Source organism: Psammomys obesus, unplaced genomic scaffold (genome assembly GCF_907164565.1).
Source record: "Psammomys obesus unplaced genomic scaffold, mPsaObe1.curated_primary_1811, whole genome shotgun sequence".
Lineage (NCBI taxonomy): Eukaryota > Metazoa > Chordata > Mammalia > Rodentia > Muridae > Psammomys > Psammomys obesus.
In genome coordinates, this window is record NW_026585644.1 from 31916464 (window position 1) to 31942671 (window position 26208).

At 48.4% G+C, this 26208-nt stretch overlaps 2 protein-coding genes and 1 long non-coding RNA gene across 5 annotated transcripts in view; 1 reads left to right on the top strand and 2 right to left on the bottom strand.

Moving 5' to 3' along the window:
- The first annotated feature begins 234 nt into the window (after nucleotides 1-234).
- On the top strand, nucleotides 235-11430 carry Mfsd2b (MFSD2 lysolipid transporter B, sphingolipid). Its single transcript, XM_055622830.1, has 14 exons — nucleotides 235-300; nucleotides 3774-3899; nucleotides 4840-4964; nucleotides 5757-5880; nucleotides 6190-6268; nucleotides 6358-6488; nucleotides 7664-7754; nucleotides 7866-7987; nucleotides 8426-8509; nucleotides 8758-8838; nucleotides 9050-9159; nucleotides 9349-9492; nucleotides 9806-9982; nucleotides 11030-11430. Exons 1-14 carry the CDS (start codon nucleotides 235-237, stop codon nucleotides 11052-11054), a joined length of 1485 nt encoding a protein of 494 aa, XP_055478805.1. The 3' UTR covers nucleotides 11055-11430.
- On the bottom strand, nucleotides 8573-9410 carry LOC129688091 (uncharacterized). Its single transcript, XR_008721858.1, has 2 exons — nucleotides 9339-9410; nucleotides 8573-8834 (listed from the first exon to the last, which is right to left on the bottom strand). It is a non-coding gene; the product is annotated as an uncharacterized LOC129688091 (long non-coding RNA).
- Nucleotides 11431-15412: 3982 nt separating the features above from the next.
- The window catches only part of Wdcp (WD repeat and coiled coil containing), a 15948-nt gene continuing 5152 nt past the window's right edge, over nucleotides 15413-26208 (bottom strand). For 2 of the 3 annotated variants that reach the window (XM_055627316.1, XM_055627309.1), the window contains exons 2-4: nucleotides 22103-23936; nucleotides 19156-19270; nucleotides 15413-17323 (exon numbers count right to left, since the gene is read on the bottom strand). In XM_055627316.1, the coding sequence (XP_055483291.1) occupies nucleotides 17085-17323; nucleotides 19156-19270; nucleotides 22103-23917 (2169 nt within the window). In that variant the 5' untranslated portion in view covers nucleotides 23918-23936 and the 3' untranslated portion in view covers nucleotides 15413-17084. The remainder of the gene's footprint in view (nucleotides 17324-19155; nucleotides 19271-22102; nucleotides 23937-26208) is intronic. The other variant, XM_055627325.1, reaches the window with a different exon arrangement.

The following is a 26208-nucleotide window of genomic DNA, read 5'->3' on the forward strand; positions in this document are numbered from 1 at the left end:
ATCGTCCCTGAGGACTTGGCTTTCCCATGTGTATGGAGATGGGTGAGTTCCTTCTTGGAGAGGAGAATCCCTGAAGCTTGGAGGTCCCGGGGATCCCCACGCTGCTGGGCAAGCTACATGCGGCTGCTGGGCTCCTGCACGGGCCCCAGCCGCGCCCACTAGGCCAGGTCCACCCCTCTGGATGATAGCACCCAGCGCTGCTGCAGTCAGAGCGGAGCAGCCTGCGTGATGTCCATGTCGTCGCCCCAAGGACCCACCCAGGCTCCTGTCGCAGAGCCTCACACCGAGGAGCCAGGCTCGGTGAGCGCCTGGGGCGGGGGTGGGGGTGGTCGGTTGTTGAATGGGAAGCTGTGCTGCTCGGGAGCGGCGCTCCCACGGTCAGGGAAAAAAGGCACCTGCCACAGCACTTTGGCCAGATGTTGGGCAGAGTGCAGTTTGCTGCCACTGGGATACCCCAGAGAAAATAGGAAGGCACCCTGAGTCCTGACTTGAGGTAACAGCGCTTCATTCAAGACAGGCAGGAAGGACCAGATCTCTAGTGCCCTGACCACAGGCCCGCTGCAGGTCCTCCTGGAGGCCTCTTCAGCCCTGGCAGATGTTGGTAAATGGGCTGCTTCCCTTCACCAAACTCCCTGTGGACTTAGCCTCCCTCCGAAATCCTGGAGGTTCTTCTGAGAAAGTCGATTCCCTCGGGCGCGCCCAGGCAGGCTGCTTTACAGGTGGATGGGAACCCAAAGTATCCCTAGACCCTCTGCGTTCTCTTCGTGGATAGAGCTAGGCCTAGGGGCTGTTAAGGCTGGTGCCAATGCCAAAGAGTAGTTAAGAGCCTCTGGGCTGTGTCTTTCAAATTTCAGAATCTACCCCTGCAAGGTATTTCTGCGGCTTCAACTGACTCCATCCCCTGTTTTGACTCAAAATTTGTTTTTAGGCATCTCAGAGGAAAAAACTGAGAGACCTCTATGTCTCAGTGTGCCTGTAGTCCCAGTTCCTGACTGGAGATGCTGAGGTAGAAAGATCCCATCATGTTCTGGGAAACATAGTAAGACCCACTGCCTTAACAATTAGAAAATCTCGATGAGTAAAGATGTAGCCCACTGGCAGAGGGTTTGTCCAGCAAGATAAGACTCCTATACTGGGGGTGAGGGGTGGGACCATCCGGAACTCTCATTTTCCCGGGGAATTTAGAGAATTGAGGTGACACCTTTCACATTGAGGTGAAAGAAAGAAAGAAAGAAAGAAAGAAAGAAAGAAAGAAAGAAAGAAAAGAGAGAAAAACAGAAACAAAAAAGTGAGACTGCCATTAGGCAGTATTTAATTATCCCAAAAATATTTGATATGGACGTTTCTGCATTTTGCTTGTCAAGAAACTGAAGCTCAACAGGGATCCCTTGCCTAAGTTTCACACAGCAGTTTGTCAGTCTGTAACGTGTAGATTCAATGGACTCTAAAAGGCTAATGGGATAAGGAGAACAGCGTCATTCAGAAGACACAAAACTGTATCATCTTAGTTTCAACTGGAATTTGTTCTGATGGCCCTCTGTTACCCAAAACCTCCACAGGCCCATTTAGGGAAGGAGGCTCACTATGGGATGGAAATCTACTTGCACTGGATTCTGCCAATTTAGTTTTTCTGGAAGATGCAGCAGTGTTCACATAAATGTCAGAAAAAGAATGCACTCAGCCTTGAGTGAGGTTTTTCTCCTGGGGTAGGAAGCATGTGTGAAGTGTGTGATAAGCCTTATCTAGGAGGACCTTCCCTTCCATGCAGTCTGCCTGTGGTGTCTTCAAGATACTGAAATGGACAATGTCCTAGCTCCCTCCCACCCCACTTCTGTCCTCAGGCAAATAATGGAAAAGGGATTCCTAGCATTATTTGAAGATAGAGTACTTTACAGTGTCCTAATGGCCAGTGACTGCTTTTGAAATAATACATGTGTACTAGAGGCACTGCAGTGAGTGAGAATGGGTAAGCTCTCAGCTTCCATGGTGGTGGGGAGTCGTAGGGAATGAATGAGAGTATACCAGGCAGTCTGGGCAACACGGTTGTCAGGGAATTCCTCTGAGGAAAAAACATCGAAACTCATACCCAGTGGGAAGCACTGAACTCTTCCTGAAGGACACACAAGTACCTTCTAGAGATACAAAGACTGGTAGAGAGCAAAGGTCTCAAAAGGTTTGAACAATAAGAAACCCCAACAGATCTGTAGGCGTTAGTATGGCTGTCCTATGTTATACGGCTAACATCAGCTTATAAGCGAATGTACACCATGCATGTCTTTCTGTTTCTGGGTTACCTCACTCAGGATGATATTTTTCTAGTTCCATCCATTTGCTTGAAAATTTCATGATTTTCCTTGTTTTGAATAGCTGATAGCTTTGGGCAGATGGCAAGGGAGAACTCCCCCTTTCAGCGGACTAGAGGAAGGGGGGGAGAGGAAGGAAGGGTGGGACTGGGAGGAGTTGAGAGAGGGGGCTTCAATTGGAATATATAATGAATAAATTGTGAAAGAAAATAAAAAATGTAAAAAGAAGTAGGAGAACATTAAATTTATATTTTTATATATAAAAAAGGAACCCCTACAGAGAAAGCTATTTGAAGTGAGGAATGGAGTGGGAGCAGAGTGGGGTCCTGTAGGCCATCTGGAGGACATGGACTTTTACTAGACAATGAAGACAGGCAAGTTGTGCGTTTTAAGCAGAGGACATACATCACCTGGTTTATTCAAAGAGCACCAGCTGCTGCAGGAAGAGTGTGCTAGAGGCAGAGGGGCCCTTAGGGGGCTCATCTGATAGATTTGGCAGGGGGCTTTGGGAGGAACCAAGGATGGCCAAGGTTGGTGGCCTGAGCCACTGAGCAAACATCAGTGTTATTTAATGCAATGTGGCAAATGGGGTTCGGAGCTGGTTTTCATAGTGGGATAGTAGCAAGGAGCTGTGTTTAGAGCATGTGCGGCTGTGAGTTGGCAAGCAAATGTTTAAGACTCCACGGGATGGCTGGGGGACTGTGCTAGCCCACTTTCCCGGCTCTCACACTGCTTTGTAATGCCGCTGTGTGGAGAGACAGCCTTTCCAGGAGAAAAGGGGAGAGCTCTGATTTGTACGGTGTGCTGCTGTCTACAGGGTACACACCCTCATCACAGCTGGTGCCAGGGGCTCAGCAGGTGGCTTGCAAAAGTCACAGACTGGATGACTGAGTAGGTGAAGGCACCTGCCACCAAGCCAGACACTTTGAGTTCGATACCTAGGGTCACCATGATGGAGGAGAGGGCGTACTATGACCTCCACATGTCTGCTCTGATACATACACGCCTCTCCACACACAAAATAAGTGTAAAATAAACCCAAACACTGAGCAGTCAGTTCTCCCTCAGAGCCACTGTCTTGTTCAGTCATCACAACATTCCTATGAGGCCGGCAGGAAGATTGCCTCTGACGGATGAGGAAAGCAAGTCCTAGAAGCATGAAGGGATTTATTCACGGTCACACAGGGACCCACAGCTCACTCTGATCACTAACTCAGCACAGAAAGTGGCTGCCACAGAAAGCACGGCATGGTGGGAGCAGTGTGCAAGAAAGAACTTCTCTGGAATGGTTTAGAATTCTGTTTCGTAATTCTCTCTCACTTCCCCACAGGATGATGTGGGGGCAAAATGAGGCTGAGGTTGCAGAGCCCTCAAGCCTTCAGGGAATATAGGGTGTTTAGGGAAGTCACTGGGGTGTGGAGAGATGTTTGTGCCTGTAGAGATAGGAGCTACTTCCTGTGTCTCCCTCAGGACAACAGAGATGGACGCCTCTCAGTCTGTACAAAGATGTGCTATGGCATTGGTGGGGTCCCCAGCCAGGCGGCCTCCAGCGCCTCGGCCTTCTACCTGCAGCTCTTTTTACTTGATGTGGCACAGGTGAGTGTGGGCAGCAGCCCGGGGCTCTGGTCCTATTACCTCACCTCCACCCCGCTGGCCCCCATGCTGGCACTTTGGTTGGTAGATAACCCTTTGACCCACGTTTAATAACAGCGACAAAAAAAAATGCTTCAGAGGGCAACCTCTTCAAGGATATTTATCACTTCCTGCTTGTACTAGGAAAAAGAGAAAATAGTCAGGTGTGGTGACAGACGCTTGTAATCCCAGCATTTCAGTCATTCCAGAAGAAGCACAGAAGGAGGAGGATCAAGAACTCAAACCCAACCTCAACGACATAGCTAGTTTGAGGCTAGCCTTGGCTACATGAGACTCTGTCTCAAAACAAAACAAGATGGGGATTAAGAGTGTAGGACAACAGATAGACTATTTGCCTAGTATGCACAAAATGGGCTCAGTGGTATAAGCCTGTAATCCCAGTAGCAGAGACAGGGTTGGAAGTTCAAGGTCATCTTTGTCTACATAGTGAGACATAAAATCCTATGTTAGTGTTGCTCAACTTCCCTAATGCTGTGCCCCTTTAATACACTTCCTCATGTTGTGCTGACCCCAAGCCATAAAATTATCTTTGTTACTTCATAACCATAATTTTGCTACTGTTGTGAATCGTAATGTAAGCATCTGATATGCACGATATGTGGGAATCATAATCTACGCATTGAGGACCCTATCTCAAAAACAAAAAGCAAACCACCAAATAGTGGCAAAGTGCCTGTGCAAAGGCCACAGCTTGACCACTCTCCTCACCGGCTCTGATGTCCTTCAGAGCTTTTTGGAATGTAAATCCTGGACAGGAGCCTTTTCCACCATGTCTCTAGCCCCAGATGAGTTCCCAGATCTTCATCCCAACAGGCAAGCAGGCCTGGACATAAGTATTGTCTGACTTTGTGGACCCTTGGCTGTCCCCTCCTGATGGTTCCAGATCCCCGCTGCCCAGGTGTCACTTGCCTTGTTCGGAGGGAAGGTGTCTGGGGCAGTTGCAGACCCCGTGGCTGGTTTCTTCATCAACAAAAGCAGGAGGACAGGATCTGGACGGCTAATGCCTTGGTGAGCAGCCCCTTGGTGCTTCAACTCCCTTGCCCTTTGCCCTTTGTCACTACCACAGCCTGTTTCCTAGTTGATCCCTGTGGACGGTTAGAAGACAAGCCTGTGCAGTGTAGACGAGCTAGGTCAGAGCATGACTCATACATGAGTTCAGAGACAAGCTTGGAAATCATCTGTTTCTCATCAGTTGGCCCGGGGCTAGACAAGCTTTCAGGGCTCCCATGTCGGTTTGGCTGGTGACTCGGTGTGGTGAGACTGGGCTGGCAGGCCCTAGAACACTGGCTCTCAACCTTCCCCATGCTGCAGCCCTTTAACTCAGTTCCTCCACCTTGTGGTGATTCCCCAACCATAAAATCATTTCTCTGCAACTTCATAACTGCAATTTTGCTACCGACATAAACTGTAATGTAAACATCTGATATGCAGGATAGCTGATACTTGACCTCCAAAGGGGTCATGACCCACAGGTTGAGAATCACTGCCCTGGAGCAAGAGCAACTTGCCTGTGCTCCAAGAAATCAAACTCAGGGCCTTATGTGCTGGCCAAATGCTCTGTCACTAAGTACAGCCCCAGTTCTCAAGTGTTTTCAGGGAAGAGCACCCTGAAGGGCCCTGGCCGGAGTCCCAACAGTGAATGCCCCTCCATCCATCACCTTCTTTTCTCCCTGTCTTCATGGCTCCCTAAGAGCCCCAGCTTGAGGGCCTCTCAAGGAGCAGGGACAGACTGAATGTGTCCCTCCTGGGTCCTGGGTGCCCCGGAGCTGTAGGCACAGTACCTCAGCTGTACTTCTACAGGGTATTGGGCTGCATGCCCTTAACTGCACTGGCCTACTTCCTCCTGTGGTTCCTGCCCCCGTTCACCAACCTGCGTGGGCTCTGGTATGCCACCTCCTACTGCCTGTTCCAGGCCCTGGCTACGGTAAGCATGTCGTGCCGAGCCTTGCTGCTGCCTTTGATCACTTTCCAGATTAAGGGTACTAGGAGCCTGGACTCTTCTCTGACCTGCCCATGGTTGCTTGGAAACCTGTCATTACCACTGCTGGCCCTGCTCAGGGCCCTTCTGAGCCCTTAGCTCTGAGGTTCAGATGACTTGGCCTTTTAGGACCCTCAATGGGACAGGGTGGTTGCCAGCTCTTGCATAGCGAAGTGGTGGGGGTGGGGAGACCACAGTCCTTGAGTGACGGTGTGGGTGGCAGAGGCCATCCTAAGCTCTGAGGGGCCATCCCAGTTCTTCCAGGTGCCCTACACGGCGCTCACTATGATCCTCACCCCCAGCCCCAGGGAGCGAGACTCTGCCACCGCATACCGTGAGTGTAATTCTGTGCTCGGCCTGGGAGCAGGTGGTCCTTGAGATCCTGCAGCTTGCCATGTTACCTCCCACATGCTCTGTCTCCAGGGATGACCATGGAGATGGCGGGGACACTGATGGGAGCCACCGTCCATGGGCTCATTGTGTCCAGGGCCCACGGGTCCCAGAGGTGTGAGGATACTGTGTACCCCAGGAGTCCTGCTGTCTCCCCAGATGCAGTAAGTATCTGAGATACCCAGAATCCCCCTCTCTCCCTTCTGCAGGGTCAACTCCATCCAACAGGGATGCTCTTCCATCTGTTCTTCCTTTGGGGGGGTGCTTACTGTACCCTCACCCTTTTCCTATTTCTTTCATGGTGGTACACACCTGTAATCCTGGCACCTGGGAAACTGAGACAGGAGGAGCAGGAGTCCAAGGCTATCTTTGGTCATATAGTTAGTTCAAGGCTAGCCTGAGCTATATGAAACCCGTCTCAAGAAAACCCAAAGTATTCAGTGTGTGTGATTCTGAGAAACAAACAAACCAAAAAAGAAAAAAGAAAACCCACCAATAGACAAGAACAACAACAGAAAACACAGGGACTGGGTTACAGCTCAGCTGGCGGACAGAGTATTTGTTTGGCAAGTGTGAAGTCCTTCAGCACCTCATAAGCCAGGCATGATGGCTCACAGCTGTAATCCCAGCACCCAAGCGGTAGAGGCAGGAAGACCCCAAGGGCATCCTTGGCTACACAGTGAGTTATAGGCCAGCATGGGCAACTCAAAGAGGATGCCTCAAAGAAAGAATTCACAAACAACATTTCAGAACACAAAGAGCAGAGCACTGGAGCCAAGCACAGTGTGCCTTCCCGGATGAGGCCAGGGCAGCTGCTTGGCGCACAGGTGGGAAAGCCGTTCTACACTCCCCTCCTCTTCCGAGACGTGTCCCCTGTCCTCATTGGCTATCACCCCCTGCATCTCTTTGTCTGCATTTTTATTTTCTTTGTATTTCATCTGGGTCACCGGACATCACACTACTGTTAACTGCCTAGGGCTCTGCCCACCTCTTCCCAAGGCCCAGCCCTTATGGTGGACGAGAGGCCACTCACTCCTCATTGTAACCTCAGCGTCTGGGACACAGAAGTTAGCTGCAATGCCTATTAGCTGATGAAGGTGGGGCAGTGAGCACGCTGACCTCTGGTGGCATGGATGCTCCTTCCATACGGAAGCACAGAGTCAGCAGAAAAGCAAGTCAGTACCAAGCCCGTAGAGCTAACTGAGCAAACCAAAGAAGCAAAGGAGCATCCTTGGGCTTGGGATGATGATCTTTTCACTGACATTGAGAAGCACCCCTCCCTGCCTTCCTCCATGGGCTGGAGACATTACCCCCAGTGCAGTTCTGTCCTGTCCTGCAGGCTCGCCTCTATTGCATTGCAGCTGCTGTGGTTGCCTTGACTTACCCTGTGTGTGGCGGTTTGCTGTGCCTAGGAGTGAAGGAGAAGCCAGGTATGGGGATGCAGGGAAGACATGAGAGGCAGAAGGTGGGAGCAGGACTCCTCCTGGGGGGAGGTATAGATTCCTCACCCCTATGCCAGCTATCAACTTTCTGTTCTGTAGATACTTCTGCCCCAGCCTCAGGCCAAGGCCTGAGCTTCTTCACAGGCCTGGCCATGACTTCCCGACACCCTCCCTACCTGAGCCTGGTGGTCTCCTTCCTGTTCATCTCAGCCGCCGTCCAGGTACTGCTAGCCAAATGGCCTTTGATTTGCTCTGGCTCTGCTTATTGTAAACAGGCATTTGAAACAGGGTCTCATGTAGCCCAGGTTAGCCTTGAACTTGCTATCTAGCTGATTCTGGTCATCCATGCAAGTGCTGGGGTTATAAGCATGCATCAGGGTACCTAGTTTTATGGGAGATTACATGGCTGAGGGAGGCTGGTGCCAAGAGGAAAAATGTGGGTGTGGTCATGTGATGGTAGTAGATGGCATCCTCTCATATTACCTGAAATCTAGTAAAGTCCATTTGACCTTAGCTATGCAAAGGGGAACAGCACACTAGGAACAGCTCCCATATATGTTGGGGGGAATCTTTTGAGTTCAAGGACTCTCCTACTGGACACATGATTCCTGAATTCCTGCCATTCCCTGTGTATGACTGTCTCCCGTACACCTCCTCAGGTGGAACAGAGCTACCTGGTCCTGTTCTGTACACATGCTTCCCAGCTCCAGGATCATGTCCAGAGCTTGGTACTAACCATCCTGGTAAGGAGACCGAGGAGGTGGAGGCTGGGGCCCTTGGGAGACTGAATGGAAAACCCCAATGGCTAAAGTTCTAACGGTTATATTTTAGTCTCATTCCAGCAGAGGGTGGAGTTGGGGCCCAGGCTCAAAGTTGATAGTTACTGGTTCAAACCAGACAGTCCGAGGCTGGGTGTCAAAGCAAGGGCTGTGAGATCTGGGAGCAGTTGTGGACTTCAGGGCCCTGGTCGGATGATGCTGTCTACTCACAGGTCTCTGCTGTGCTGAGCACCCCACTGTGGGAGTGGGTTCTCCAGCGATTTGGGAAGAGGACATCCGCATTGGGGATCTGTGTGAGTGAAACAAGAAGCAAGGCCTGAGGGGGGCTGAGGAGATAACCAGGGAGCGGAGCCCAGCAGGGTTGGACCTGTGTTCCCTTGTGTCTGCTGGGCCTAGCATAGGACCAGGTGCGGGCTTATCATAAATAACAAAGGCTGAGACTCTTGATGAAAAAGCAAGCCAGGGAGATCACGGAGGGGCCAACTCACAGGTGTCTCTCCCCAGGTGATGGTGCCCTTTTCTATCTTGTTGGCTGCTGTGCCCTCAGCACCGGTGGCCTATATTGTGGCCTTTGTCTCTGGCTTGAGCATTGCTGTGTCCCTGCTGCTACCCTGGTAGGCTGGATGAAGGGAAAGGGAGTTGGGAAATTTCTATCTCTCCGCCTGCTGCTGTCCTGTTCCCTGCCTGGGACTGATGGATGGCTGTGGGCTCGTTCTGGACAGAGCAGGCTCCACCTTAGTTAGCCTCCAGCCTCCTGAGGATTTTCAAAGGGAAGAGGGCTAACTCCATGTACCTGCCCCTAGGTCCATGCTGCCAGATGTGGTGGACGACTTCCAGCTGCAGCACCAGCACGGCCCGGGCGTGGAGACCATCTTCTACTCGTCCTATGTCTTCTTCACCAAGCTGTCAGGAGCAGGCGCCTTGGGCATCTCCACCCTCAGTTTGGAGTCAGTCCTAGGGGGCGGGGTATGGGAAAAGCATGAAAAGCCAGGGGATTGGGAAGAGTTGGTCAGAGCCCCTGCCATAGAGCCACCCGGGAGCCTGGAGTGCATGCTCCACTCCAGGGAGTGTGGGGGGACTCCATCACCAGGACTGAGAGGCCCTGACCGCTCTGGCTCTTCGCACACACTGCATAATAGGCTAATCTGTCGAGAAATGGGTTCTCAGGAGAGGGCTGGGCTGACACGCCCGTGACTTCTGCGCCTAAGGAGTCATTTGCTCAGCAAAGCGGATGGAAAGGAAAGGGTGGTGTTTCCCCAGGTTCGCAGGGTATGAGGCAGGAGCCTGCCAGCAAGCAGAAGAAGTGGTGGTCACCCTCAAGGTCCTCATCGGTGCTGTGCCCACCTGTATGGTCCTTATTGGTCTGGGCATCCTCCTGCTGGGCCCCACGCCCAAGACGCCAAGCCAGGACACCTCCACCCAGCTAAGTCTTCGGAGGTGGGCAGTGCTTGTACATGGGTTCACATGGGCAGGGTTACCAATCTAAGGGACACACACACACACACGTACCCCAACGCCCAACAGCTAACAGCAGCCTGCAGATGTGCTGCCCTGGCCACCTGAACCATCTGATTTTCAGGCTACCGGTCTTAGCTTCACTGATACTCTTTGCTGCTAGATTTCCTTCTAGCTCTAGTCTTCATCCTTGGGCTACCTGGTAGATGGGGGGTGGTGAGGGATCCCTGGGTTTCACATAACCTAGACCACCTCACACCTAGTATGTTATTCCCCTCCACCCTGCATGTCTGTCAAGGTCCACATCTGGGGGCATCATTCATTCATTGCACAGCTGTACTCACTGCCTCGCCGGCTTGTCAGCCAGGTGCAGGAGCTTTGACCTCAGTTCACCCTTCTCCATAGGCTTCTCCTTCTGGGTCTCCATCTCAGAGACCCATCATCTCATTGTCTGCCCCAGTGCCAAAGCCTGGGATCTCCCTGCCCTTCCCTCCATGACTGCTAAGTGGCTGTCCGACTTGTCCTTCCCCCACCACACACCCAGGATGTGTACACTGCCTGGCCTTCCCGGGCAGTGCCGGGATCTTGCAGCTGGGGGTACATTACATTAATCCCCGTATCCCAGGAGATCAGCGAAGAGCCCAAGGCCAAATATGTACTTAGGGAGTGTGTGCTGGCACGACCAACTCACATCTGGCTCACAGATGTTCCTACTTACAAATGCACGCATTAGTGTCTATGTCCAAGGCAACATGATCAGCAGCCCCTCCCGTCTCATGGCTGATAATGTCAGTCTTCAGCAAAGGGTCCAGAGGTCATGCTTTTCACTCTAGCAATGCCTAGAGGAGGCTTGCCTGACGGGAATTGGGGCGGGAGAAAGGGGACTGGATTGTGGCTTTAGCAGAGCTGTAAGTGGAGAGTTGCTGGCAAGACACAGAACAGCCATTGAAACTTCTGTGGCACTCCGTGACAGGGCCAAGAACCTCACCTCACCTTTCTCTTCCTCCTTGGCTTCTTTCCTTCCCTCAGGAGGACTAGCTACAGCATCGCCTGAACTTTAAGGAGACTTCTATGAGCTGGAAAAGCAGAAACCTGCATTTTCTCTTATCCGCCCAGCCCCCGGGCACATGCTAGCAGCTTAGCACATGGCAATTTCCTTCCTTTGTGGAGACTTTAGTGACATCTCCTGAAGGGGCTGGCCCAGGCTCCAAGAACCCCACGGACACCCCCTTATCTGCTGAACCTGGACCCTTTCAGGCTTGTACCCCAGACTGCTCCACCTTTGAGAAACCTCGGACTCTGAAAGCATCCTCCTTGACGGTTTCTGGCACCAGGAAGCTCTTGCCTACACTCCCTTTGCTAGGTGGCAGAGCTCCACACAGGAGTATATATGCCGACCTGGCTTGCACTGAGACTCCAGTGGAGCGTGGGACACGGTTCAAACGGGCAGACTGAGGACACATGACACGTCGGAGGCTAAGCAGGTGCTTGGCCAGCATTTTGTTCTGTTCACAGGAGTTGAGGTCACTGATTCTATCAATAGACAGAGGATGGATGACATGGAGCTATCAGAGGCCAACCACCTTTACAAACAAATATGAATATATATATTTTCTGAAATTCTATGTTGTAACAGCATACACAATTAGGATTATAGTTTTCGAGGCTCTGTGTCTTTGGGGAAGACTCACTGGGATATATAAATATATAAATAATTGACTTATTTATACAGACTGTGTTCTGCCTGCTGGTATACCTGCAAGCCAGAATAGGGCACCAGATCTCATTATATAGATAGTTATGAGCCACCATTGGTGGTTGCTGGGAATTTAACTAAGGGCCTTTGGAAGAACTGCCAGTGCTCCTAACCTCTGAGCCATTTCTCCAGTCCAGTTTATATATATGTATTTTTTTTCAAAAACAAATCTAGCTGGGTTTGGTGATGCACACATGAAATCCCATCACTTGGGAGGGAGAAGCAGGAGAATCAAGAGTTCAGGCCTATATATCAAGTCTGAAGCCTGCCTGAACAACCTGAGACCTTGTCTTAAAAGCAAACAAAAGCTAACGAGCTTATTTCCTACATAGTGGGTAAAGTGTGACTGTGGACACCTTACCATCCCATGCTGGAGTCCCCTGAGGAGAAGCCATTAAGCATGGCTCCTGTCCCAGCCATGTATTTCATAGACTGGGCACCATGTTGTGTCCTGGATGAATGAGTAAATATCTGGGCCACTCTCACCCCAAAACAAGACAGCTTACTTTTCTTATTGCTCTCCTCATCTCTTGCCATTCCGATCTCCTCCTTACCTGCCACTCCTTAACCTACTAAGCTTGCCCCCAGCCTCCGTAACAGAGGAGACGGTGCAGCCCGGCAGGACAAAACTCCATCACACAGTGTTTGTATATAGTCTCCACTTTCGCCACAAGTAACTGCTTGCCTTATTTATTTTCTAAAGTTGTTTTTTTTCTTTTTCTTTTTAATGTGTATGTGTTTGTGCCTGAGTGTACTTGGGTGCCACATGCATGTAGATGCCAGCAGAGAGCAGCAGAGCCTCTGGAGTGATAGTCACAGGTAGTTGTAAGCTGCCCAGTGTGGGTGCTAGAACCAAACCGCGGCTGTCTGAAGAGCAGCAAATGCTCTTAACTACTGAGCTCTCTCTCTGGCCTTTTATCTGTTACTCTATTGTTTGTGTGAGACAGAGTCTCATGTAGGCTAGGTTGGCCTCAAACTCACTGTGTACCTGAGGCTGTCCTTGAGCTGATCCTGTTGCCTTTACCATTCCAGTGCCAGGTTTACAGATCTGGATAACTAACTTGTTTTTTAAAACCCCCAGTTTAGTTTAGATTAGAGGCGTGTTGCCTAAGCTGGCTCAACTCCTGGCTCAGGCAATCTTTCTCTCTCAGCTGACTGAATAGATGGTTATTTATCGTTTGAACAAACATCTCAGGTACATCTCAGGATGGATATGTCAGTCAAATTAATAATGCCTGGCAGAACATCAGACTAGAACGGTTGATGCTGACTAGCAACTTGGCAGGATTTAGAATTACTTGGGAGGCAATTAGATTGATGAGGATAACTGAGGTGGGAAGGCCTGCCCACTGCAGCTGACACCATTACACCGGCTGGGGGCTGAGGCTGAAGAAAAAGGAGGGAATGAACAGAGCGTAAGCATCCCCCGCCCTCTGCTTCCTGACTGTGGATGGAAGGGGACAGGCTAATGCTGAGTCTGCACCTCAAAACTCTAATCTCCCTTGCCTTGCTCACCACCGTCTCGGACCCACACTTCCGCCCTCTGCTTCTGTTTCTTTGAAGCTCCTCAATCTTCTCTGCCTTCGAAGGGCAGTGTGCTTTCACCACAGCCTTGCACAAGCTGCGGCAGACTCCACCTCCAACCCAGGGCTCTTGGCTGAACTTCAGCTCCCCAGACCCAATGCCTCCCGAGCGCTCTTCAGGCAGTCCCAATGGCATGCATGCGAACAGAACTCATCACCTTTCCTCCATGAAGAAATGCTTCATAAAAACTAAATGCATCCATAAGAGAAGTACCAAGAGCAAAAAGAAATACTTCTTCCTGGAAGAAATACCTGCCCCAAATCCCTACAGCAAATATCATTTTTCTTTCCTATGTGTGAGACAGGACTTTGCTGGAGAATCCAAATTGGCTTCAAATTCACCAAAGTAGGCTTACTCTGCCAAACACTAGGATTGCAAATGTGCCCAGCTTGTTCCCCTCACCCCTGGGTAAAGACTGAACCCAAGGCCTGAAGTATATGCTAGATGGGCTACGAAACACACACACACACACACACACACACACACACACACACAGCCTCTGAACTATGTCCCTAGTACAACATTCTTCATAGAAGAAGAAAACAAAGCAATCCTTATATTCATAGGAAAATACTAGTCCCTACATCAATCTTGAGAGAATAAAAAAAAAAAAAAAAGCATTGCAACACCTGGCCTCAAAATACATTATAAAGCAATTTGTAGTAAGCAAACAGCATAACAGTGATAGTCATTTCTAGATAAAAGACCTCAGAGAGACTTCTCAAATATTTGCATATGGAGATATTTACAAAAGTATCCAAAGCAATATGGTTCATAATTTCAGAAATAAAGCCAGGAAACAACCAAATGTCCATGCCAGCAGTATTGTGAATTGTGCCAACTCACAACAGTAAAAAATAACAGTCATAAAGAGGATGCATCTTAGAAATAGTATTGAACCATGTGAGATGGCTGAGTGGGGAATGTGCTTCCATGTAAGTGTGACGACCCGAGTTCGGATCCTAAGCACCCAAGTAAAAACTTGGGGCAGCACGACAGTACTCACCTGTGACCCCAGGGTTTGGGTGGATGGGTGAGGGGGACAGGCAGATCCCAGGGGCTCAATGGCTAGCCAGTCTAAACAAAACGGTGAGCTCCAGGTTCACTGAGAGACACTGTCTCAGACAACAAGGTGGAAGAGCTGGAAAGATGGCTCAGTGGTCAAGACCACTGGATGCTCTTCTCTGAGGACCTGGGTTCAGGTCCCATCACCCACTCGGTGGCTCGTGTCATCAGGAACTCCAGTTGCTGGGAATCTGAAACCCAGAAACATGAAGGTAAAACATGCACACATGTAGAATAGGGTGAGGACTGATGGAGGAAGGTGCCCAGTGCTGACCTCTGACCTCTACAGACACACGGGCAAGGCCATGCGCACATACACATATGCACCAACTGTACACACTGGAAGGGAAGGCTCCTTTACAGAAGGGACTTTTACCACCTTCTATACACATTGGCCTAGACCTAATGCTTGTTTTTCTTGTTTTGGAGCTTTAAACAAACGGTATATTATATACAGTCTTCTCTGATTCTTTTTGTGTATAAGCATGTGGGCACATACATTTTTATATAAGAAGCCTCAGAGGAAGCAATAATTACTACATTCAAGACATCTACCAGTCACCTTTGGTGCTATGGAGACAGGACTAGAAGGCACACACAGGAAACTTGAAAGGATTCTAGAAATGTTCCAACTCTTGAGAATGATCATTATTATTATTATCATTATTTTAATACAGGGTCTCACTATGTAGTCCTGGATAGTCTGGAATTCACTGTGTAGACCAGGCTGGCCTCCAACTCACAGAGATCCACCTGCCTCTGCCTCCTGAGTACTGGGATTAAAAGCGAGCACTACCACCACCTGGCACCTGCAAAAGCTTTTTTTCTTTTTGATTTAGTCATTTTTACTTCACATACACTGGTGGTTTTGCCTGAATGTATGTTGCCTGAGGGTGTAGGGTCTCTGAGAACTAGAGTTCCAGACAGCTGTGATTTGCCATGTGGGTGCTGGGGATTCAACCTGGGGATTGAAACTGGGTAGAGCAGCCAGTGCTCTTGACTGCTGAGCCATCTCTCCAGCCCCTGCAAAATCTTTTTAGGGCAACATTAAGCATGCTAAAGGACTTAGTGCTTCTCTCGAAAGCCGGTGAATACTGGACTCCCTTCTATTGTTCCAATGACTGTAACAGCAGAGGCCAAAGAAACACCTGTATAAGAGTTGTCATCGGATTTATTATAAAGAAGCAATTAACATTTTGCATAATGTCCACCAGAGGAAGAAATACAAAAATGACAATTATGCATGTGCAAATCCAGAATACTTCTGTATACCAGGAATACTCATAAAGACCATATCATCAGAGCATTCAAAACAGCCACAGCCACTATAGATTTTACTGAAGACTCATTCTGAGTATTCTTGCCCTGAGTATAAAGTACATCTTGAGGCATTCACAGTGATCTCACTTGGGGTCCCTTAGTCCCTCTCTTTAGGATTCATAATAGCAGTGATTTCATCACACCCCAGACACTTCCTCTGCAGATGGAGCCAGGCCTCAAACTCCCCTCAGTCACCAGTCGTCAGGCCGCTGATTACAGACAAGCAGCCTTTCCCGTCCATTATCCCAGCAGTTGTCTAATGCATCTGAACCACAAAATAGGCTTTCCTAGCCTGGCTCCATCTTCATAAACTGCCGCAGACAGACAAGAGCCCCCAAAGGCACAAGATATTTCCTCTCTGGGTAATTTTCAAGGAAAGAGGAGGGGGAGAACATGTGTTAATGGAACCTGGATGGCTGATGTGCTGCCCCTCTCCCCGGCCTGGTCAATCTGCAGTGAATGGGGTACCGCCTGGAGCAGCAAGGTGTCCAGTTTAAGGGACCAGGGTCCTTCCCACTGCACACAGAGGCTTTCCAGAACTCATTGTTTAGATTTTGCGAAACTTTCAACTTTTTGAGACACTTTCTGTTCTACACTGGTCTCTTAGGTTTGAAAGGAGTTAAGTTACAATGACCAACTGGGTGGAGGGAGGCGTTTGGGGGAAGCAGAGCTCCTGCCTGGCATGTACAAGACAGGTCTGAGCCCCTGCTTCAAAAACACACAAACAGATGAAAAGTCAACAAAGAAGGGTGATTCCTGGAAGGGAAAAATGGCAAATTTTGTGACCCTCAGACTGGAAAGAAAAGAAAAGATCTCAAGGAGAAGGCATGAGTGGCAAAGGCAAGAAAACAAGGCCTGGGTCTCAACCGGTAAGCAGCCGTGTATTCCAGCAGAGTCAAATCTTGAAATGATATTTAAAATTTGCCCAGAGCAAATTTAACCAAAGCAAGAGGGTTGGTTTTAGATCTGGAGAGGGCAGGCCAGCCTCAGAACTTCCTGTTGGACTTCTGACCTGGACAAGCAACTAAGATGCCTTTTGGACCAAAGTGCACTGGCTCCCAGGTCTCCCAGCCTCCCTTGCTCCCTACCTGCTGCAGAGGTTGGCTGGTATACTCTGCCCTCTACCCTGAACTTCCCAGCCCAGCGGGCAGAGCTGCCCCTCCCCCTCCCTGCATAATCCAGACATTTTGGCTCCCCTTGATCTCTTTGCTTGTTCACTCTCTTCCTTCTTTCTGTGCTTCCTCCCTCTGTCTCTCTCCCTGCCCTGCATAGCAGCCCAGAGCTGCTTCCAATAAACCTGGATTTATATACTTTAACTTGTCTTGCATTAGCTCATTTCAGCACTTTCAAGCATGTTTATCACTTCCTTCTTCGAACGGAAGTCTTGCTGGGGGAAGCTCTGACTTCCTGAGAGCGGAAGCAGGGTCTTTGACTTCCGTTGCACTGGACCCTTGCTGCCTCAGGGATTGGACTAAAAGGCTGAGTTGAAGCTTGGGCTCCCCAGCAGCTGCCATCCCTCACCACCACTGTCTGGGCAGCTGTGAAAGTCAGTGGGATGAAACCTTGGCTGTCAGCACAGAGGAGGATCCAGTGGGAATCTACAAAGAGAATAAATGCACAGCAATTTAGGCTAGTGTACAATTCCATAGGGACAAACAGATGGCTGCAAACTTGTATTGTTCCTGTTGTCAGCTCTCAGGCTGTAGCTGTGGCCCATGTAGCCCAGGGCTGGCCTCAGCCTCAAGCCCTGGGATCACAGGTGCACACTACATCAGGTCAAACTTTTTAAAAGTGAAATACAGGAGTTGTTACCAAACCTTACCATTATCTAACACTTTTCAGAAAACATGGAGAAAAAAGGATGGAGTTTTATTAGGGTCAGGTCACATGACTGCGCAGGAAGCGGTGGCAAAGACAATCACGTCAAGTGGGTCACTCAAGGCTAAGAACACACAGTTTTCCCTAGGACTGACACTTATCATATGTGCTATGCATTACAAGGTTCGTGAGTATGCGTCTGTACACATTAGGATGTTCACTGGTTTCTCGAGAAACTTCATGAGGAGGAGCCACCTTACAGAGGTTTGTTGTTTTTTGTTTTTTGAGACATGGTTTCCCTGTGAAGCCTTGGTTGTGCTGGACTCGCTTTTTAAACCAGGCTGGCCTTGAACTCACAGTGATCCACCTGCCTTTGCCTCCCTGAGTGTTGGGATTACAGGCATACGCCATTAGTACCAACTGTAGCTATCCAAGGAGGGTGAGCCAACCAGAAGTAAAACAGTGACCTAGAAAATTCCCAGGGGCCACTAGTATGACAAGTACTTGGACCATCTCTAGTTCCTTCAAGTCTCAGAGACCCTGTGCTTTGACTTCTGAAAAGTCTACACTCCTAAAAGCAATAGACAAATATGTAGGGAACTCTTTCTTGGTGTTATTTATAATGGTGAAAAACTGAAAATGACTTAAATGTGTATTTTTTATTTGATTTTACAGGTATGGGTGATTTACTTATATGTATGTGTGTGTGCATGTGTGTGTATGTACACACTGAGCATTCAGTGCAGTGCCATCCATGGACAAAAGATTGGATCCAACGCCCTCTTGTCTCCTAGGCAACAGATACATGTATAGGCAAGACACTCATGCATGTAAAATTAAAATGGGGCTGAAAGAGCTGGCTCAGCAGGTAGGAGTACCAGCTGCTCTTCCAGACGACCAGGGTTAAATTCCTAGCACCCACGAGGGCGAATATATACCCGCCACACCAGTCTCAGAGCATTCAATGCCCTCCTCTAGCCTCCATGGTCCTATATACCTATACATGCCCAGAAATAAAAATGAAAATAATACATTTTAAAAAGCAAAATAAAACAAATAAACAAAAAATATGAGGAAACAAAAATGGTACCTCAGAAATAATATTAATGTATCTGTCAAAAATGACAATTGTAAAGCTATATCATAAATGTATCCATCAAAACGCAAGAGTGTTAACAATGCTAAAAAGAAAAGTAAAATGTCATATGTTCAATGTGGTGGCTGCTAAGGGAGCAAGGCATAAGAAAGCAACCGTGTTCCACACATAATGAGCAGAGCATCAGGCAGGCTTCATGTGTGTGTCTTTCACATCTCCCTGTTTCTACGACCGCTGCATTTGATTGTAACAGGCATACTGCAGCTGTAGATACTGCCTTGCAAATCATTTCTACTTTTTAAAAGGAGTGAATTTTCCCAGCTGGGGTAAGTTCCCCCAGGAAAAGACTCATTTTCAATGGGTTATAATATTTCTAGTAGGTCTAAGTATACAGTAGGCAATTAAACATATTTATTAACTACCTAGGGAATCACTTGAATGGTTGGACAGCAGCATTTCCATTCCTGAAGCAGAAAAACGGAAGGTAGAGGGGGAGCGTCTCTGGCTTTAACCTACCGTGCAGCATTTCAACAAGACTGAGGCCAAACATCTGTTGAATTGTACTGAGCCTTAGTTTGCCATCGCAGAGAAGCACTGCTCTTTTCTCAGCAGGACAGAAAGTGGGAGGTTTCTTCAAGTAAAAGTAAAAATAGTTAACCGACTGTAAGAGTAAGCAATGACATTTCTTTATATATATTAATTTTAAGATTTAATTATTATTTATAATCTGTACTCCAGAAGAGGACACCAGATCTTATTATAGATGGTTGTGAACCACCATGTGGTTGCTGGGAATTTGAACTCATGACCTCTGAAAGAGCAGCCGGTGCTCTTAACCTCTGAGCCATCTCTCCAGCCTATCTATGTAGATGGCGCTGGGATGTGGAGCACGCCCTGGGTCCAGCACTGGAGGCTGAGGGCCAGAGGCAGGCAGAGCTCTGTGAGTCTAAGGCCAGCCTGGTCTACAAGGCAAGCTGAGGCCAGCCAGGCTTACACAGTGAGACCCTGTCTCAAAACACAAACTTTTTTAAAGTCATGAACGAGTGAAGTCATTTTAGAAGTGATTTATACCTAAAGAATGATAACTTTACACTCCCACCTCCCAAGTGCTGGGATGACAGCTACGGGGCCTGATGTGTACCAATCACACAAAGTCAGGAGAGGAGTTTGGCAGAGTTGTGATACTTAGGACATTTCAGATTTCAGATACTTGGATTGAGGACACTCAATCTGCTTTTTTTTTTTTTTTTGTATTTGTTTAATCATTTTTTTAATTTAAATTCTTTTATTTATTTATTTATTTATTATTTATTTATTTATTTATTTATTTATGTATGTATGTTTTTTTGAGACAAGGTTTCTCTGTGTAGCCCTGGCTTTCCTGTAACTACTTTGTACACCAGGCTGGCTGCAAACTCACAGAGATCCAACTGCTTCTGCCTCCGAGAGCAGCGCTGGGATTACAGGGGTGCACACCACGCCCGGCTTGAATTATTTTTATGTGTGGGAGTGTTCTGCTGCACATCTGTCTGCACAGCACACGCGCACTCCTACCAGAAGAGGTCAAAAGAGGGCTGGCAGCTCTGGGACTGGAGCTACAGGTGCTGGGAGCCGAACTCTGGACCTCTGTGAGAGCAGTGTGTGTGTGCCTGCGTGCTTGCTTGCTTGCTTCCTTCCTTCCTTTATTTTTATGAGTTGTTTTTGTTTTATTATGTTTGTTTTTTGTTTTTGAGACAGGATCTCACCATTATAGCTCTGGCTGTCCTGAATGTACTATGTAGACCAGGCTGACCTCTAACTCACACAGCTCCTCCTGCCTCTGCCTCTCAAGTGTTGAAATTAAGGAAGTGTGCAGCATGGCCAGCCACACTCATGCTCTTAACCACTACCTCTCTGGATCCTAATCACTTTTTAAATGCACACACTAATTAAATAAATACAAAAAAAAGGAGGTATTAATTGGGTAACTCTCCTCAAAGGGTAGAATGCTGGTTTTGCACACAAAATGCCCTTAGTTGGGCCCCTGGCAGAGCATAAAACCAGGTGTGCAGGGACATGCCTGTAATCCCAGCACTTCAGAGGCAAAGGCAGAAGGGTAAGAAGTTCAAGGTCATAGTCTGGGGAGATGGTTTAGGCAGTAAAGTACCTGATAAAAAAAAATACGAGCACTATGAGAACCTGAGCTTGAATTCACAGCACACGCTTAAAAAAAAAAAAAAAATTCCAGGCACATGCTGGCTGGAGTGGAGACAGGTGACTCTTAGAACTCACTGACCAAATCAATGAAAACCAGGTTCAGTGAGAAACAGAAGGTGCAAAGCAATCTTAGAAGACACACGGACACATGACTACCTTCTTACCTCCAGACACAATGTGCATGTCTTCCACCTGCACGCAACTCACATATGCGCACTCCCACGCGCTCACATGCACACATGCACACAGAAAAGTGCAAGGTCATCCTTGAGAGGCAAACCTGAGCTACACAGGATCCTATCTTAGAACCAAAATATGGTAGAAATACACCGTTCAAATTTGCACTTCATTTCTGGGAACCCCATCCAACAAAAATAAAGGTATTAAATCAAATTAATAAATGCATTATTTTCGTACTGTTTGAGCTGCCTGGCTGAGAAGGAAGTTGAGTAAACACGTACTCAGTTGGAGGTCCAGGGCACCCCAGGACTGCCCTGCTGTAAAAGAGACAAAGCACTCCACACGTGCTGTATGTGTCCACCAACACGAGGACCTGTGTTAGGTTTTATGGGTGTAGAGGCAAATGTGCAGGGGTCCACATCAGACTGCTGGTTCAAAGAAGTGACGGGCAGGGTGGGCCAGAGAGAGATTCAGTGATGTATCTGTATGTTCATGTGTAGAGATGCAGTCAAAACATTTTAAATGCTCTCTCTCTCTCTCTCTTGCTCTCTCTCACACACACACACGGAAAAGGTTTTCACAATGAAATGTCATAATCAAACCTATTTTTTCCCCTAAATATAAGTCACCAGAATGTAGTCATTAGTTTCCATACCCTGGTGTGACCACATTTGGTAGGTTAACAACCAACCAAGTATATGAAGGTCTGCCAACCTGTCCGTAACACAGTGCACCCCGTCACCAGCTTCACTCGGAGCCTCCCCAGCACCCCATCACCCAGCTTCACTCGGAGCCCCCCAGCACCCCATCACCCAGCTTCACTCGGAGCCCCCCCAGCACATCACCCAGCTTCACTCGGAGCCCCCCAGCACCCCGTCACCAGCTTCACTCGGAGCCCCCCCAGCACCCTGTCACCCAGCTTCACTCAGACCCCCCCAGCACCCCGTCACCCAGCTTCACTTGGAGCTCCCCCCAGCACCCCGTCACCAGCTTCACTCGGAGCCCCCCCCTACGGCAGTGCTTCCGGGAGGACCCACTGGATGCAAGAGCTTCGTGCAAAGTGGGGGTTCCTCAAAAGAGACTTTACCTGGTAAATGAGGTGAATGTAGGGAGGCTCCTGAGAGAGTGGATACACGGGAGAGAACCGTTTCTCCTTGTGAAGAAAATCCATGAGTTCAAAAAGATGCTGCTGCATTCCAACCAGATGACGAGATAAGATCGCCAGCTCCCCGGAGAGTGGGCAGGTTTCCTTTTCTTTTTGTAGGTTCTCTCTTTGAGGTACCTTTGGCTCTGGGGTGCTGGTGTGGTCTGGGGTGCTGCTGGGTCTAGACCCTGCCGTCCAAAGCCCGCAAGGCCTGTGAAGGGTTTCCTGGACAACGGAATCACGGCACAGAGGGGGAAAGGGACTTTTAAGTTCTTGGATAAGGGCTCTTCCAGACTTCTCGCTCTGAGTGTTGCAGTTAGCTGTTAGCAGGAGCCCTTGGCTCAGGGGACTCGAACCCAAGGACAGGCTTTCAACCAAGTTTTCTCTCTCTGCTTCATTCACTAGCGCACTGAGTGCACAGTAAGCACGCTGGCTTTGAGGAGATGCTCCAGGAGATTCTCTTCCCATCGATACTTTTCTAACTATCAGGTGGACCGTATACTGATCAGACTCTGAAGAAGGAAGAAACGCTGTTTCAGTGGGCTTTTGTTTCCCTACAGCAATTAGTAATAACCTGTTTGTCAAGAAACACATGCCTTTTGGCCTTTCGTTACTCTCTAACTGAATTTGCTGGATGTTTGGCATAGCAGAGGACATGACAGAGAAGATCAAAATTACATTACACATATTGGAAGCCACAGCCACAAGCTGGGCTGTCAGGTTAAACGCTATCAAGTCAGGAACCAGAATGCCTGGAACAGCAACCTTTTTTGTCGTGGTAACTGCTTTCTCGAAGGTTACCAGGACTAAATGTGAAGAATCCTGGCCAGTCCCTGTCAAGTAGTCCTTTTTTCTTAAACAAATAAGAGAACTCTCCTCAGCTTGTGATTGGCTGAAATGTATGTGAGTCAGATCCAGAGGAGCTGAGAAGGGAGAGTCTGCCACTCCAGCACCCATTTCCGAAGCGGCCACCTGCTCACCCACAGGGGGTGCCTCACTCACAGAAGGAGTACGCACACCGGCACCTTCACCATTTGCTGGACCGTCAAAGGCTTCAGATGCATTTAAGCTACAAAGCTTAGCGAGTGGAAGCTCAGTGGCTACAGCAACCTGTGAGTCGGCGGTGGCTGCGATGGAGCGGACAGAACAGCCGACATGAAACACGGGGCAGAGGGAGCAGCTGTGAACAGACCTCTGAGCACTGTCCCAAATATAAGAGTGGAGGCTATCGTCTACTGCCACCACCAGCCTCCGGCCATCCAGCGTCCAGCAGGCACAGTAAATGCGGCCCTTGGTGCTGATGCCCACTCTCACCCTGGAACCACTGCTGTGAATGTCAGGGAAAATGGAAACGTCCTGTGCAGTCAGCACAGTCAGGATAGTGTCTTTTGGGTGCCATATACAGCCCTGAGGAAGGACAGGGAGCAATTCTCTGATCTCAGAGGCCTGATACATCTGCCTTTTGCTTGATCCTGAAGTGCTGGGCCACAGCTGCCACACGGAGACATGCTTCCTGTGCTGGATGGCGAGCAGAGGCAGTATGTGAGCTGTGCTGACCGGGTTCCAGGAAACCCCACAGACATATTCAAACCTCCCAATGACTTGGGAGTCCGCAAACGTGGCCTCCCCACCATGAAGCTGTAAATCAGTAAGCACTACACGACTCCCATCAGTCCAGGCGAGGCCCTGGGTTGGATGTACAGCTTGATTTAGTGAGTTCAGTCCGGTCCTAAGCAGTTCTCCTTTTCCCAAATCCATCCTTTCTGACAGAGGCTCTCTGAAATGATTAAGAAGGAAAGTTAGAGAAGGCCAGCACTCAGGAGGCCGAGGCAGGAGGACCTTGGTGAGTTTCAGATCAGCCTGGTCTACATGGTGAGTTCCAGGCCAGAGTGGGACCTTGTCTCAAAAGAGAGGGGAGGTGAGAAGAAAAGTTACAACCTGAAAAAATAATCAATATGCCGAAATTAGGAGATCTTTACAAGAGACCTGGACCTTCATAGGCTAATATTGTTGGGACATAGGAAAGTTAAGAGATTATTATACCAAAGTAAGCATGCTAAGCAATGCTAGGAAATGAGACTTTCAGTAAAAAACGAAGCATGTTAGAACTGCAGAAATCTGAATATGAAATGGATGTTAGAAGATATTAAGTTTGGGCGGTGGCTCAGTGACAGAGCATGTCCTTAGTGTATGTGAAGCCCTAGATTAAAATCTGGCATGGCACAAAAATATTTAGTATGTAGAATTATTAAAGATACACCAAAATTGCCCAGTATGGTGGTGCACACCTTTAATCTCACGTCTACATTGTGAGTTACAGTCTAGCCAGTGAGACTGTCTTAAAACACAGCACGCACATGCACACCCATGCACAAACACACACACACACACACTTATTGAGTTTAGATTTAGGGTTTATCCTGGTATTTATAGTTCTTTTCCTTTTCTTCCTCTTTCTGTTTTTTTGTTGTTTTTTTTTTTTTTTTTTTCAGATTTACTTATCTTACGAGTGAACATTTGTCTGCACGTATGCAGATGCTCCGTGTGTGCAGCATCTGGTGTCTGAGGAGGTCAAAAGACGCTATCAGATCTCTGGCAACTGGAGCTATAGAAGGCTGTGAACCGTAATGTGAATGCTCAAACCAAACCCAGGTCCTCCAGAAGAGCAACAAGTGCTGTAAACCATAGAACAGTCTTTCTAGGAGACTGTGAGACAAGAGTCTGTGTGGAGCCCTGGCTGTCCCGGAACTGAGCATGGAGACCAGGCTGGCCTCAAACTCACAGAGCTCTTCCTGCCTCTGCCTCCCGAGTGCTGGGACTGAAGGCGTGCACCATCACTGCCTGGCTGTTTTTATTTTAAAAATAACCCTCTATTATTAATCTCACTTTATGTGTAGGTGTGCATGCCCTCAAGGATACAGAGGTCATATGACAACTTGGTGATTCCATTCTGTCCTTCCACTATGTGGGATCTGGAGATCAAACTCCAGATCTTCAGGCGTGGCAGCAAGCACTTTTACCCACTGGGCCACCTTGCCAGTCCCTCTCTTTTTCTTGACTGCTTTTCAGACAGTCTCACTCTGTATCCTAAGCTGACCTAAAACTCACTATGTAGTCCAAGCTGGCTCAAATTCTTGTTAAACTTCCTACCTCAACCTTCCAAGTGCTTAAAGGGGTTAAAGGTGTGGGTAACCATATCTAGTTATTTATAGTACTTTCAAGTTAGAAACATTTTAATTAAAAATTAAAAGTTAAGGAAAGTCTACTATCTAATTTCCACTCATCCTTTCATGTCAAATCAGTAATATTCACACCTCTGGCTTTATTAGCACTTACTTCCTCAATTTTTTCAAAATGGCTTTTATCTTTATTGAAATGACATTCAAAAATCACTATTTGATTTCTCCTTCATGTCAACCAAATAGCACTCACTAATTTTCAGAGCACTTCTATGTGTCTGTTGGGTTTGCTCTTTGCAGCAATTCTTCACAATTGCAAAGCGTCAGCTTTCCCACACTGAGTAGGTACTACCACCTCTGACCCAGGAATCTACTAAAGAAGCACACTAGACAGAGTCTGAGTTCTGCTGGGAACGGTGGAACACCGCTTTAATACCAATACTCAAGGGCAGCCTGGGCCCCAGGGCAAGTTCCAGGACAGCCAGGGCTGCACACAGAAACTCTGTCTCTTGGGAGGTGGAGAGGGTTTCTACAAGATGAAGAATTAACAGAGATGGATGGCAGTCGTGGCTGCACAACACAAGGGTATTTAACACCAATGGATGCTTAAAAGTGGTTAGGGTAATAGATCTCTGTATTTAACCACAGATACAGACTGGATTCCAAGCAGGAATCGGGGGCTGGAGGGAAGGCTTGGTGGCTGAGAGCAGTTGCTGCTCTTCCAGAGGACACAGGTTCAATCCCCAACACCCACACAGTAGCTCACAACTATCTTCAGGGAATCCAATGCCCTCTTCTAGTCTCGTAGGATACTTGCATTCGAACACACACACACACACACACACACACACACACACACACACACACACA

Coding starts and splice junctions, on each gene's coding strand:
- Mfsd2b (XM_055622830.1), top strand. CDS start 235: ATGTCGTCGCCCCAAGGACCCACCCAGGCTCCTGTCGCAGAGCCTCAC. Junction 3,900..4,839: donor TTTTACTTGATGTGGCACAG/GTGAGTGTGGGC, acceptor TGATGGTTCCAG/ATCCCCGCTGCCCAGGTGTC. Junction 8,839..9,049: donor CATCCGCATTGGGGATCTGT/GTGAGTGAAACA, acceptor GTCTCTCCCCAG/GTGATGGTGCCCTTTTCTAT.